Source organism: Heptranchias perlo, chromosome 10, assembly GCF_035084215.1.
Source record: "Heptranchias perlo isolate sHepPer1 chromosome 10, sHepPer1.hap1, whole genome shotgun sequence".
Classification (NCBI taxonomy): domain Eukaryota; kingdom Metazoa; phylum Chordata; class Chondrichthyes; order Hexanchiformes; family Hexanchidae; genus Heptranchias; species Heptranchias perlo.
Window position 1 is genome coordinate 11,252,558 of NC_090334.1, and position 13,884 is coordinate 11,266,441.

A 13,884-nucleotide genomic window follows, 5' to 3' on the forward strand; every position below is an offset into this window, starting at 1 on the left:
TATATTTCCAAGTCGGGACAGTGTGTGACTTGGAGGGGAACGTGCAGGTGGTGGTGTTCCCATGTGCCCGCTGCCCTTGTCCTTCTAGGTGGTAGAGGTCACGGGTTTGGGAGGTGCTGTCGAAGAAGCCTTGGCGAGTTGCTGCAGTGCATCCTGTGGATGGTACACACTGCAGCCACAGTGCGCCGGTGGTGGAGGGAGTGAATGTTTAGGGTGGTGGATGGGGTGCCAATCAAGCGGGCTGCTATGGTATTCCATCACACTCCTGACTTGTGCCTTGTAAATGGTGGAAAGGCTTTGGGGAGTCAGGTGTTGAGTCACTCACTGTAGAATACCCAGCCTCTGACCTAAACTGAACCAGCCACAGTATTTATGTGGCTGGTCCAGTTTAGTTTCTGGTCAATGGTAGTCCCCAGGATGTTGATGGTGGGGGATTCGGCAATGGTAATGCCATTGAATATAAAAGGGAGGTAGTTAGACTCTCTCTTGTTGTAGATGGTCATTGCCTGGCACATTGTCTGGCGAAAATCAGCCCATGCCTGGATGTTGTCCAGGTCTTGCTGCATGCGGGCATGGACTGCTTCATTATCTGAGGGTTGCAAATGGAACTGAACACTGTGCAATCATTGGCGAATATCCCCATTTCTGACCTTATGATGGAGGGAAGAACATTGATGAAGCAGCTGAAGATGGTTGGGCCTAGGACATTGTCCTGAGGAACTCCTGCAACAATGTCCTGGTGCTGAGATGATTGGCCTCCAACAACCACTACCATCTTCCTTTGTGCTAGGTACGACTCCAGGCTCTGGAGAGTTTTCCCCCTGATTCCCATTGACTTCAATTTTACTCGGGCTCCTTGGTGCCACACTCAGTCAAAAGTTGCCTTGATGTCAAGGGCAGTCACTCTCACCTCTTTTGTCCATGTTTGGACCAAGGCTGTAATGAGGTCTGGAGCTGAGTGGTCCTGGCGGAACCCAAACTGAGCATCGGTGAGCAGGTTATTGGTGAGTAAGTGCTGCTTGATAGCACTGTCGACGACAACTTCCATCACTTTGCTGATAATTGAGAGTAGACTGATGGGGCGGTAATTGGCCGGATTGGATTTGTCCTGCCTTTTGTGGACAGGACATACCTGAGCAATTTTCCACATTGTCGGGTAGATGCCAGTGTCGTAGCTGTACTGGAACAGTTTGGCTAGAGGCGCGGCTAGTTCTGGAGCACAAGTCTTCAGCACTACAGCTGGGATGTTGTCGGGGCCCATGGCCTTTGCTGTATCCAGTGCACTCAGCCGTTTCTTGATATCACATGGAGTGAATCGAATTGGCTGAAGACTGGCATCTGTGATAGTGGGGATATCGGGAGGAGGCCGAGATGGATCATCCACTCGGCACTTCTGGCTGAAGATGGTTGCAAATGCTTCAGCCTTGTCATTTGCACTCACGTGCTGGACTCCGCCATCATTGAGGATGGGGATGTTTACAGAGCCTCCTCCTCCCGTTAGTTGTTCAATTGTCCACCACCATTCACGACTGGATGTGGCAGGACTGCAGAGCTTTGATCTGATCCGTTGGTTGTGGAATCGCTTAGCTCTGTCTATAGCATGTTGCTTCCGCTGTTTAGCATGCATGTAGTCCTGTGTTGTAGCTTCACCAGGTTGGCACCTCATTTTTAGGTACGCCTGGTGCTGCTCCTGGCATGTTCTTCTAGGCTTGACAGGGTAGATGCTGAGAGGCTGTTTCCCCTGGCTGGACAGTCTAGAACTAGGGGGCATAGTCGCAGGATATGGAGTCGGCCATTTAGGACTGAGACGAGGAGAAATTTCTTCACTCAGAAAGTTGTGAATCTTTGGAATTCTCCAACCCAGAGGGCTGTGAATGCTCAGTCATTGAGTACATGCAAGGCTGAGATCGATAAATTTTTGGACTCAAAGAGAATCAAGGGATATAGGGATCGGGCGGGAAAGTGGAGCTGAGGTCAAAGATCAGCCACAATTACAGAGCAGACGCGAGGGGCCGTATGGCCTACTGCTGCTCCGACTTCCTCAGTCCTACTCCACGTTAGTCTGCGTCCCCTTTATCTCCCTTCTCTCCATCTATCTCCCCTAGAGTATATGTAGTCTCTGTATATGTATCTCACTGCATGTGTACCTTGCTTTCTCTCTTTGCATTTGCCAATGTGTGCCTGCATGCATTTGTGCCATGTGTGTGCATGAGAACCTCTCTCTGTGCCTCTGTGCATTTGCCAGTGTATTTGTACTGTCTGTCTATCACTGTGTGTGTATCTCTCTTTCTCTGTCCACTTGCCTGTGTATACATGAACTTGTATTGTGACTGTCTATTACTGTGTGTGTGTTTCACTCTCTCTCTGCACTTGTCAGTGCATGCGTGTATTTGTGCTGTGTCTATTATCACTGGGTGCGTGCGTTTGTGTGTGTGTCTCTCTCTCTCTCTCTCTCCGTGTCTCTGTGCATTTTTTTTATTCGTTCATGGGATGTGGGCGTCGCTGGCAAGGCCAACATTTATTGCCCGTTCCTAATTGCCCTTGAGAAAGTGGTGGTGAGCCGCCTTCTTAAACCGCTGCAGTCCGTGTGGTGAAGGTTCTCCCACAGTGCTGTTAGGAAGGGAGTTGCAGGATTTTGACCCAGCGACGATGAAGGAACGGCGATATATTTCCAAGTCGGGATGGTGTGTGACTTGGAGGGGAACGTGCAGGTGGTGTTGTTCCCATGTGCTTGCTGCTCTTGTCCTTCTAGGTGGCAGAGGTCGCGGGTTTGAGAGGTGCTGTCGAAGAAGCCTTGGCGAGTTGCTGCAGTGCATCCTGTGGATGGTACACACTGCAGCCACTGTGCGCAGGTGGTGAAGGGAGTGAATGTTTAGGGTAGTGGATGAGGTGCCAATCAAGCGGGCTGCTTTTTCCTGGATGGTGTCGAGCTTCTTGAGTGTTGTTGAAGCTGCACTCATCCAGGCAAGTGGAGAGTATTCCATCACACTCCTGACTTCTGCCTTGTAGGTGGTGGAAAGGCTTTGGGGAGTCAGGAGGTGAGTCACTCGCCGCAGAATACCCAGCCTCTGACCTGCTCTTGTAGCCACAGTATTTATGTGGCTGGTCCAGTTGAGTTTCTGGTCAATGGTGACCCCCAGGATGTTGATGGTGGGGGATTCAGCGATGGTAATGCCATTGAATGTCAAGGGGAGGTGGTTAGACTCTCTCTTGTTGGAGATGGTCATTGCCTGGCACTTGTCTGGCACGAATGTTACTTGTCACTTATGAGCCCAAGCCTGGATATTGTCCAGGTCTTGCTACATGCGGGCTCGGACTGCTTCATTAACTGAGGGGTTGCGAATGCAACTGAACACTGTGCAATCATCAGCGAACATCCCCATTTCTGACCTTATGATGGAGGGAAGGTCATTGATGAAGCAGCTGAAGATGGTTGGGCCAAGGACATGGCCCTGAGGAACTCCTGTCTTGGGGCTGAGATGATTGGCCTCCAACAACCACTACCATCTTCCTTTGTGCTAGGTATGACTCCAGCCACTGGGGAGTTTTCCCCCTGATTCCCATTGACTTCAATTTTACTAGGGCTCCTTGGTGCTACACTCGGTCAAATGCTGCCTTGATGTCAAGGGCAGTCACTCTCACCTCACCTCTGGAATTCAGCTCTTTTGTCCATGTTTGGACCAAGGCTGTAATGAGGTCTGGAGCCAAGTGGTCCTGGCGGAACCTAAACTGAGCATCGGTGAGCAGGTTATTGGTGAGTAAGTGCCACTTGATAGCACTGTCGTCGGCACCTTCCATCACTTGTCAGTGTATGCGTACACCTGTGCTGCGTCTCTATCTCTTTAATGCTCTTCCTTTCAGGCATCACTCGAAAGAGTCAACGACGTCACTGTTGTGACAGGACCGTGTGACCCATATTTTCAGGCACCCACGTCCAGTGAGTTTAATGTTCTGTGAATCATTAGCATTCAGCGGTCACGTGCGGTGGACAGGAGAACATTCCAGAATATTCCTGCAGTGGGCCAACTTTCCCAGCTTCCTGCCCCCCTCCCCTCCCCCACACAACATTAACCCCTACGTAAGGCTCACCTTGGCTCTGTGGCAGCTGCGATGTCCATGCCCAGGTAGTGTGGCTTGGGCATCGTGGCAATGAAATGGAGGTTAGCAGGATTAAAAAGACGCACTGTCCCATCTGCACAGCCGCAAAAGATAAAATCCTCATTGACCGACAAGCAATTGGCCATTGTGCTCTGTGTGAAGGGGAAAGTTTCAACATATTAAACATATTCAGTTCACTGGAGTTTCTTCTTAAAATAAAAAAAGACCCTCTTGACTGAGGACTTTTTCACAAAAATAAATCCAAACAAATCATTAGCGTTGAAAAAAATTAAATTTGTCACTGCCAAAGATCTTCGGTGCTCCCCCGCCCCACACCTGTCTTCAAATGAACTCTTCCACTTTATGATGTCACAGGTTGAGCAGATAATGAGAGGATCCCACTCATGACATCATGTGTGGAACAGCCCACTGAGACCGGGGGGGTGGGGGGGGAGGAGAGGGAGCAAAGGGCTGTGACACACACAGTGAGGTCACACAGCTACGAACCAAAAGACCCCATTTTGATTGGAATTGAGAGAATTTAAAATATTTGTGTCGGCGATCTGCTTTTACGGGGAGATGGGGGGATGAAAATCTGAAGTTTAAAGGATATTAATACCCTTGAGAGGGTACAGAGGAGGGCAACAAATGTGGATATCAGGAATTTAACATCCAAGGAAAGACTAATAGGGATGTTGGGTTTGTTCCCTTTGGAAAAAGAGATGATCGAATCAACGTGATCAAGATTAACAAGGAATTTGAGAAAATGTCTCCAGGCAAGTTGTTCTCTATGGCGGGGGTGGGGGGAGCATTGATAACAGGGGAGATACACGGATAAAAATGAAGAACTTAAGAGTTAAGATGGAACTTTTTCACCCAAGGGGCAACAGAATTGAGACATACGCTACCAGGAAAGGCCACGTGAATGGTTTAAGAAGCAATGAGTTGTATTGTTTATAGAGAGAAGGGATTGAGGGGTATGGTGAGAAGGCAGGTCTGTCAAAAAAGGAATGGGCTATTGGCTTATTTGCTTCTCCTAATAATTCCCAACTTCATAAATCTGTCAGGACAGTGCGGCTGCACTTGGTAATTAAGCCTCCGTTAACGCAGAATGGAAGCAGTCACTCCCTTAGAACGCTCACTCATCGAAACTTATTTTCCTGTAGAGCAGCGACTTTTCGTTTGTGTCTGAACCATCAACACTACAAAATAACATCTCCCCTCCCATCCTGGCCTGTCTGGATAACGGTCCACGTGATGACCTTGTGAGCCTTCACTCAAGACTGAGCAAGGATTTTCCTAGCAGTTCAATGCTGCAGAGGGGGTTGGCAGGAACGGATGCGGGCGGGGCGGGGGGGGGGGGGCAGGGAGGGGTGAGGGGTGGGGCAGGTTTGGGGGGGCAGGGGGGAATGGCGGGGCAGGGAGGGGTGGGGCAGGGAGGAGGGCAGGGAGGGGTGGGGGACATGGAGAGGTGGGGGGTGGGACAGGGAGGAGTGGGGGGGCAGGGAGGAGTGGGGGGTGGGGCAGGGAGGAGTGGGGGGACAGGGAGGAGTGGGGGGGGCAGGGAGGAGTGGGGGGCAGAGAGGAGCAGGGGCAGGGAGGGGTGGGGCAGGGAGGAGGGCAGGGAGGGGTGGGGGGACATGGAGTGGTGGGGGTGTTGGGCCGGGAGGAGTGGGAGGACGTGAAGTGGTGGGGGGGTGGGGCAGGGAGGAGTGGGGGGACATGAAGGGGTGGGGGGCTGGGGTAGGGAGGGGGGCCAGCGAGGGCTTGGGGGGGGGGGGAGCAGGGAGGGGATTTCACAGAACCAATAAACTCGTCCAGGGCGAATGCTTAACGTGACACCACACACTGACTCACAATTGGTAGAGTTCCCCAAAAGATTTGTAGCTCTACCCGACCACATCTCTCAACTGAAGGGAGGGGTCGAATTGTCGGAATCTGTAGTCACACGGTTTACGTGCAAATGAAACCTGATTGATTAAAGCAGCTGCACCCCTTTATCTGCTGCCTCTGACAGTCGCTGTGCAGACATTTAATACGTACATTACAGTAAAAATTCTAAAATAATTCCATCACTGAAGCAGCTCTTCCGTTATTCTGGCAGGGTCGGCATCTTTAGGGTGCCTTCCTTCCCCTGAATTCCCCACCCCCCCCCTCACAATGTCTCCGCGGGTCAGATGGAACCAATGGATGCAGTAACGACACCTCTATCGTTCCGTGACTCGCTGCTGACTGGGAAAAGCAGCTCAGGGCTGAAGTGGGCCGGACTGTACAGACGACGCGAGCACGGCCTACGGCTGGTTAGCGGTGGCGCCGTCCAGCGTGGTGCTGAGCCTCACGGGCAAGGGCTCCGGGCCTGGTCCCGCGCTGAGTGAGTTGACCTCGATCAGGTTGTTCTATGGTTGGCCTCAGCATGCCTGGTGCTGGGGGGAGAGGAGGTGGGGGGGGGGGGGGGGGGAAATCCCTTTCCCATCATCATCCAGCGAATCCCACTGGAAAGTGCGTGCCTGGAGATCGTGGGTGCACGCGACGCCCCTCACGGTTGAGTTCCCGTTGACACTGTCTAGGCTGATCCGCGAGGAGCGGCCACTTGGGGGGAGGTGCCAGCTGGCTGACTGTGCCCACTGAACCGTACCCCAGCATGAGTCAAGGCCTTTGGGAGGCGGGCGGAGGACAAAATAATGACGGGATGGGGTTTCAGCTTTTTGCCCTTTCACTGCCAGGACCTGGCTGGTGGGATGAATCTCCCCTCTCACTCTCCGCCCGTTATCGCAGCTTCGGCCCATTCCCCAGTGGCCATGTCCGCACAAAACTGCCTACATTTCGACACAAACCTGAAGTAAATTGGGAATTTCGCTCATAGAGGCATGGAGAGGTGGGGGGTGGGACAGGGAGGAGTGGGGGGGCAGGGAGGAGTGGGGGGTGGGGCAGGGAGGAGTGGGGGATGGTTGAATCATACAGCACAGAAGGAGGCCATTCGGCCCATCGTGCCTATGCCGGCTCTTTGTAAGAGCTATCCAATTAGTCCCACTCCCCCACTCTCTTTCCCCATCATCCTGAAAATTTTTCCCCTTCAAGTATTTATCCAATTCCCCTTTGAAAGTTACTATTGAATCTGCTTCCACCACCCTTTCAGGCAGCGCATTCCAGATCATCACAACTCGCTGCGTAAAAAAAATTATCATCTCCCCTCTGAATCCTTTGCCAATTATCTTAAATCCGTGTCCTCTGGTTACTGACCCTTCTGCCACTGGAAACAGTTTCTCCTTATCTACTCTATCAAAACCCTTCATTATTTTGAACACCTCTATCAAATCTCCCCTTAACCTTCTCTGCTCTAAGGAGAACAATCCCAGCTTCTCCAGTCTCTCCACATAAATGAAGTAACTCATCCTTTGGTTTGGGGAATGGAAATGTCTCAGTGGATGCTTTTCAGAAACTGGCGTTAAAATGCACTGTTGGGGAGCTGAGCAGAAGTCGGTATACCCTGCACCTGAGCTGGTTGTACCTGACACGGCAATGCTCGATACCAACACTGGGCCCCGAAAGTGGGAAATTGTTCCTTCCCCAGCATCAACAACAACAACTTTCATTTATATAGCACCTTTAACGTAGTAAAACGTCCCGAGATGCTTCAAAGAAGCAATTATCAAATAAAATTTGACACCAAATCACATAAGGAGATATTAGGACAGGTGACCAAAAGCTTGGTCAAAGTGTAAGACTTTAAGGAGGGTCTTAAAGGAGGAGAGAGAGGTAGAGAGGCGGAGAGGTTTAGGGAGGGAATTCCAGAGTTTAGGGTCTAGGCAGCTGAAGGCACGGCCGCCAATGGTGGAGCGATGAAAATCAGGGATGCGCAAGAGGCCAGAATTGGAGGAGTGCAGAGATCTCGGAGGGTTGTAGGGCTGGAGGAGGTTACAGAGATAGGGAGGGGCGAGGATCATGGAGGGATTTGAAGACAAGGATGAGAATTTTAAAATCGAGGCTTTGCCGGACCGGGAGCCAATGTAGGTCAGGGAGCACGGGGTGATGGGTGAACGGGACTCAGTGCACCAACATCCCTCACCTTCACCAGCAACACACACAAAAAAACACCAACAAAGCAAATTAAAAGAGTGACAAGGTGACAGAGCACTGCTCCATGAACCTGTGTGCGCATGTAACAGACCACGATGGTTAGTCACAGAGATGCAGACACACAATGGAAGATGTCAGGGCTGAATGTGTAATGGAGGATGCTGACACTGGAATGTACACTTACTGTTGTATTGTCTGCATTCTTTTCAAAGTCAATAGGGGGAGAGCAGTGGGGAGAGGAGAGGGAATTAAACGTTAGAGATACAATAAGGAGCAGCACAGTGAGCTGACAGAACACTACACACACACACACATATACACACACACACATACACAAACACACACATACACAAACACACACATATACATACACAAACTTCACACACACAAACACACAAACAAACACACACATACACAAACACACACACATACTCAAACACACACACAAACACACACATATACATACACAAACTTCACACACACAAACAAACACACATACACACACACTTCACACAAACAAACACACACATACACATACACACACACTTTACACAAACAAACACACACATACACAAACACACACTTCACACACACAAACAAACACACACACACACTTTACACAAACAAACACACACATACACAAACACACACTTCACACACACAAACAAACACACACACACACTTTACACAAACAAACACACACATACACAAACACACATACACAAACACACAAACAAACACACACACTTCATACACACACTTCACACAAACAAACACACACATACACAAACACACACACAAACACACACACAAACACACACACAAACACACACACAAACACACACACAAACACACACACACACACACACACACAAACACACACACAAACACACACACACACACACACACACACACACATCACATCTCTATCCTCCTCCTTGGCTGCATTTCTAGTGCAGGTCAAGAGGAAGGAAGACACTGGCACACACATATCGCACAAGAGCGAGACCTTTCCACGTAGTCCTCTCCTAGCCAGAACAATAGATGCCAGCTTCACCAGCACAGCTCTCACCACTTTTAAATGCCAGCTCCTCTCCGAGTAAGAGCATACAACTTGCCCACTCCATAGCATACAGCTGCACGAAACACACAATACACAAGGCACCAGGCAGGAGTGAATCATTTCCTTTTATGAAACATACATTATACAGTGTCCTGGCCAATATTTGTCCCTCAACCAACATCACTTAAAACAGATTATCTGGTCATTATCACGTCGCTGTTTGTGGGACCTTGCTGTGCGTAAATTGGCTGCAGTGTTTCCTACATTACAACAGTGACTACACTTCAAAAAAAGTACCTCACTGGTTGTATAAAGATGGTTAAGGCTGTTCAGACTGTTCATCATCCTGCGAATCCTCCCACTGCTACTCTTCAAGGGAAGATATTAAAAATGAAAACAATAAGGGGCAGGGGGGCCTTCTACCCTGAAAGAAGGGGCTGGGGACCCTCGCCTCAACCTGGGGCAGTGGTATTGCAATTGGCCTCGGGATGGCTGCCCACTGATTCCTGCCAGTGGATACCAGGTGCGGGCTCGTCTGGGAAGCCAGGCGATGGTTGAATAATCTGCTGCCACTCAGTGAGCAGCCTTAGACATGAAGAAGGGTGGTCTCTTGCTACTGTGGAACCACACCCTCCCCATCAGGAGTCCTCGGCGAGAGAGGATCCCATGCTTTGGTCCCCGAGGGGCCGCTCCAGGGAGTGGTCCATTAAGGGGCAATTACAGAGTGCTGGTCATAGACCAGGAGTCCCAGCATCAAATAGGCACTGACCCTGCAGGAACTGCCAGGTGACGCAGACCCCAGTGAGATCGGGGGGGGGGAACGGCTGGTGATGTTTCACAACCCGACAGGGAGATTCCTACATCAGGTAAAGGGCGGAGCAGGGGGCATTAAAATGATTCCTCTACAACTCACAATCTCCGCTGAAACTTAAAGGTGGCCAATCCCAGACGTCACAGATTAAGGTCCCATTGCTATCCCCCACCCCCACCCCCCCCCCAGCTCCCTCAGCTCCTCTCCTGACCCTGCTGGGTTATACTTCCACAGGCACCGACCATCCTCTGTTACCTTACCCTGACACGGACCGCAAGTCGGCTAATTCTACCGGGGCATCACAGCCCAAGCCTGACCTTCATCTCGTCCATTGCTGGCTGGCGATCAGGAGGCTGAACCTCGGTTTGGTTGATCCTTCCCCAGCTGGAGTGCTCCCTGTCCCTGTCCCTACCCCTTTCTGAAACCCGAAGATGAACCTTGGGGCCTTCTAGTTACCCCGGCCAGCGCCTTTACCCACTAAAGCCACCAGGGGGAGCATCTGGACCCTTCCGTGGAAACTCCAGGACAATATTCCCAACCATTGCGGCAACAAGACTGTCTCGCCCGGAATTTCCTGGGAGGTGCTCCCGTTCGGCTCCCGTAACTTCAGCATAAACCTCGGTTAAAAAAAGGGGGGCGGGTGTTTCCCCCAATCTTCTGTCCCGGGTACGGTGGTCGATCGGGAGAACGATGGAGAAAATTCCCCGCGTCTCACTCAATCCGCAGTTTATAGAATGGTGCACTGAAGAGATGTTCAGAGGTGACACCAGAAGATAAGGGGGAAGAAAAGAAAGAATTAACTTGCATTTATGCCTCACCTTTCACGGCCTCAGGTCCTAAAGCGCTTTACAGCCAATGACGTACTTTTTGAAGTGTAGTCTCTGTTGTAATGGAGGAAACTCGGCAGCCAATTTGCGCACAGCAAGATCCCACAAACAGCAATAAAGACCAGATAATCTGTTTTAGTGATGTTGGTTGAGGGATAAATATTGGCCAGGACGCCAGGGAGAACTCCCCTGTTCTTCTTCAAAAATAGTGTCATGGGATCTTTTACATCCACCCGAGAGGGTCGATGGAGCCTCGGTTTACTGTCTCATCTGAAAGACGGCAGCTCCAACACTGCAGCACTCCCTCCGTACTGCACTGGGAGCGTCAGCCTAGATTACGTGCTCAAGGAGTGGGACCATGAACCCTCAACTTTCTGACTCAGAGGCGAGAGTGTTACCCACAGAGCCACGGCTGACACTCAGGAATCAATGTGACGTTAGACTCTGACAGAAATAAGCAGATTACGCGGTTAAGCAGAGAGCAGAAAGGAGAGCGACATAATCAAGCGAGGTCGAATCACCATAACAGAACTCGAGAACAGTCGGGGCTACAAACTGCACACATCAGTGGGTCTCACTGGCCCCACTCTTGCCTTAAACGGGCCTGTGCCTCAAACGGGCAGTCCCCCAACGCCGCTTACCCTCAGCTCGACCCACTTATCCAGAAGCCTCTTCTCGTTGAACTCGCACAGAAGGCCGGAGGTGGAGATGCAGAAGGTGCTGTCGGCCTTCTTGCTGCGCCCGCACGCCACGTCGCTGAAGAAGTTGTTGCGCAGTTCGCCCAGCAGGCCCGAGCGGCCGAGCAGAGGAACCGTGGCATTCACCTGAAACACAGGGGGGCAAAACTCCGTCAACAGCGAGCCGACAGGGAGCAGCACGCAGCAGTGACAGGGGCAAGAGGAGACCAGCGGACCGAGAGAGAGAAGGAGTGAGAGACAGAGAAAAAACAGACACGTGGAGACAGACATCCACACAGAAAAAAAACAGACGCACACACACAGCGAGTGAGAAAAACAAACACACGGACAGAGAGAGAGAAGAACAGGTGATGAGAAGTGCCTGATCTTGGCCAGGTATCCTCACCTTCGAGGCTTTGGATGGATCCAGGTACCAGAACTTGATGTGCCTGTTGCCAGCGGTGACGAAATAACTGCTATCCTCAGAGAACGACACAGCTGTCACCTTACTCGATACCTTATTGGCTGCCACAACAACGTTTTTCTGTGGAAGGATCCAGAAACATTCATTTCACATTGCCACAGATCATGAATAACCAATGGCCACATGACAAACGTTGTATTAATCATGGTACAGATACAGAGTAAGGGAATGTGGGGTGACAGCACCGTATCAGCCAATAAAGGTTCAGCCAGTGACACCGTGTAACACACTGTTCAGTAGATACAGTTCTCCCCGTGTAACACACTGTTCAGTAGGTACAGTTCCCCCCGTGTAACACACTGTTCAGTAGATACAGTTCCCCCCGTGTAACACACTGTTCAGTAGATACAGTTCCCCCCTGTGTAACACACTGTTCAGTAGGTACAGTTCCCCCCGTGTAACACACTGTTCAGTAGATACAGTTCCCCCCGTGTAACACACTGTTCAGTAGGTACAGTTCCCCCCGTGTAACACACTGTTCAGCAGATACAGTTCCCCCTGTGTAACACACTGTTCAGTAGATACAGTTCCCCCTGTGTAACACACTGTTCAGTAGGTACAGTTCCCCCCGTGTCACACACTGTTCAGTAGATACAGTTCCCCCCACCGTGCAACACACTGTTCAGTAGATACAGTTCCCCCCACCGTGCAACACACTGTTCAGTAGATACAGTTCCCCCTGTGTAACACATTGTTCAGTAGATACAGTTCCCCCTGTGTAACATACTGTTCAGTAGATACAGTTCCCCCTGTGTAACACACTGTTCAGTAGATACAGTTCCCCACACCGTGTAACACACTGTTCAGTAGATACAGTTCCCCCCACCGTGTAACACACTGTTCAGTAGATACAGTTCCCCCTGTGCAACACACTGCTCAGTCGATACAGTTCCCCCTGTGTAACACACTGTTCAGTAGATACAGTTCCCCCTGTGTAACACACTGTTCAGTAGATACAGTTCCCCCTGTGCAACACACTGTTCAGTCGATACAGTTCCCCCTGTGTAACACACTGTTCAGTCAATACAGTTCCCCCTGTGTAACACACTGTTCAGTAGATACAGTTCCCCCTGTGTAACACACTGTTCAGTAGATACAGTTCCCCCTGTGTAACACACTGCTCAGTAGATACAGTTCCTCCTGTGTAACACACTGTTCAGTAGATACAGTTCCCCCTGCGTAACACACTGTTCAGTAGATACAGCTCCCCCCGCGTAACACACTGTTCAGTAGATTCAGTTCCCCCTGTGTAACACACTGTTCAGTAGATTCAGTTCCCCCTGTGTAACACACTGTTCAGAAGATACAGTTCCCCCTGTGTAACACACTGTTCAGTAGATACAGTTCCCCCTGTGTAACACACTGTTCAGTAGATACAGTTCCCCCCCCCGTGTAACACACTGTTCAGTAGATACAGTTCCCCCCGTGTAACACACTGTTCAGTAGATACAGTTCCCCCTGTGTAACACACTGTTCAGTAGATACAGTTCCTCCTGTGTAACACACTGTTCAGTAGATACAGTTCCCCCCGTGTAACAAACTATTCAGTAGATACAGTTCCCCCTGTGTAACACACTGTTCAGTAGATACAGTTCCCCCCGTGTAACACACTGTTCAGTGGATACAGTTCCCCCTGTGTAACACACTGTTCAGTAGATACAGTTCCCCCCGTGTAACACACTGTTCAGTAGATACAGTTCCCCCCGTGTAACACACTGTTCAGTGGATACAGTTCCCCCTCTGTAACACACTGTTCAGTAGATACAGTTCCCCACCGTGTAACACACTGTTCAGTGGATACAGTTCCCCCTCTGTAACACACTGTTCAGTGGATACAGTTCCCCTTG

General features: G+C 50.5%; 1 protein-coding gene across 4 annotated transcripts in view; it reads right to left on the reverse strand.

Annotated features, from left to right (window-relative positions):
• The window catches only part of mapkbp1 (mitogen-activated protein kinase binding protein 1), a 352,050-nt gene that overhangs the window by 131,432 nt on the left and 206,734 nt on the right, over positions 1-13,884 (reverse strand). For all 4 annotated transcript variants that reach the window (XR_010964161.1, XR_010964160.1, XM_067991220.1 and 1 more), the window contains exons 6-8: positions 11,960-12,097; positions 11,518-11,700; positions 4,090-4,250 (exon numbers count right to left, since the gene is read on the reverse strand). Coding sequence is in view for 2 of the 4 variants with exons in the window: in XM_067991220.1 (XP_067847321.1) it covers positions 4,090-4,250; positions 11,518-11,700; positions 11,960-12,097 (482 nt within the window). In the remaining 2 variants the exon portion in view is untranslated. The remainder of the gene's footprint in view (positions 1-4,089; positions 4,251-11,517; positions 11,701-11,959; positions 12,098-13,884) is intronic.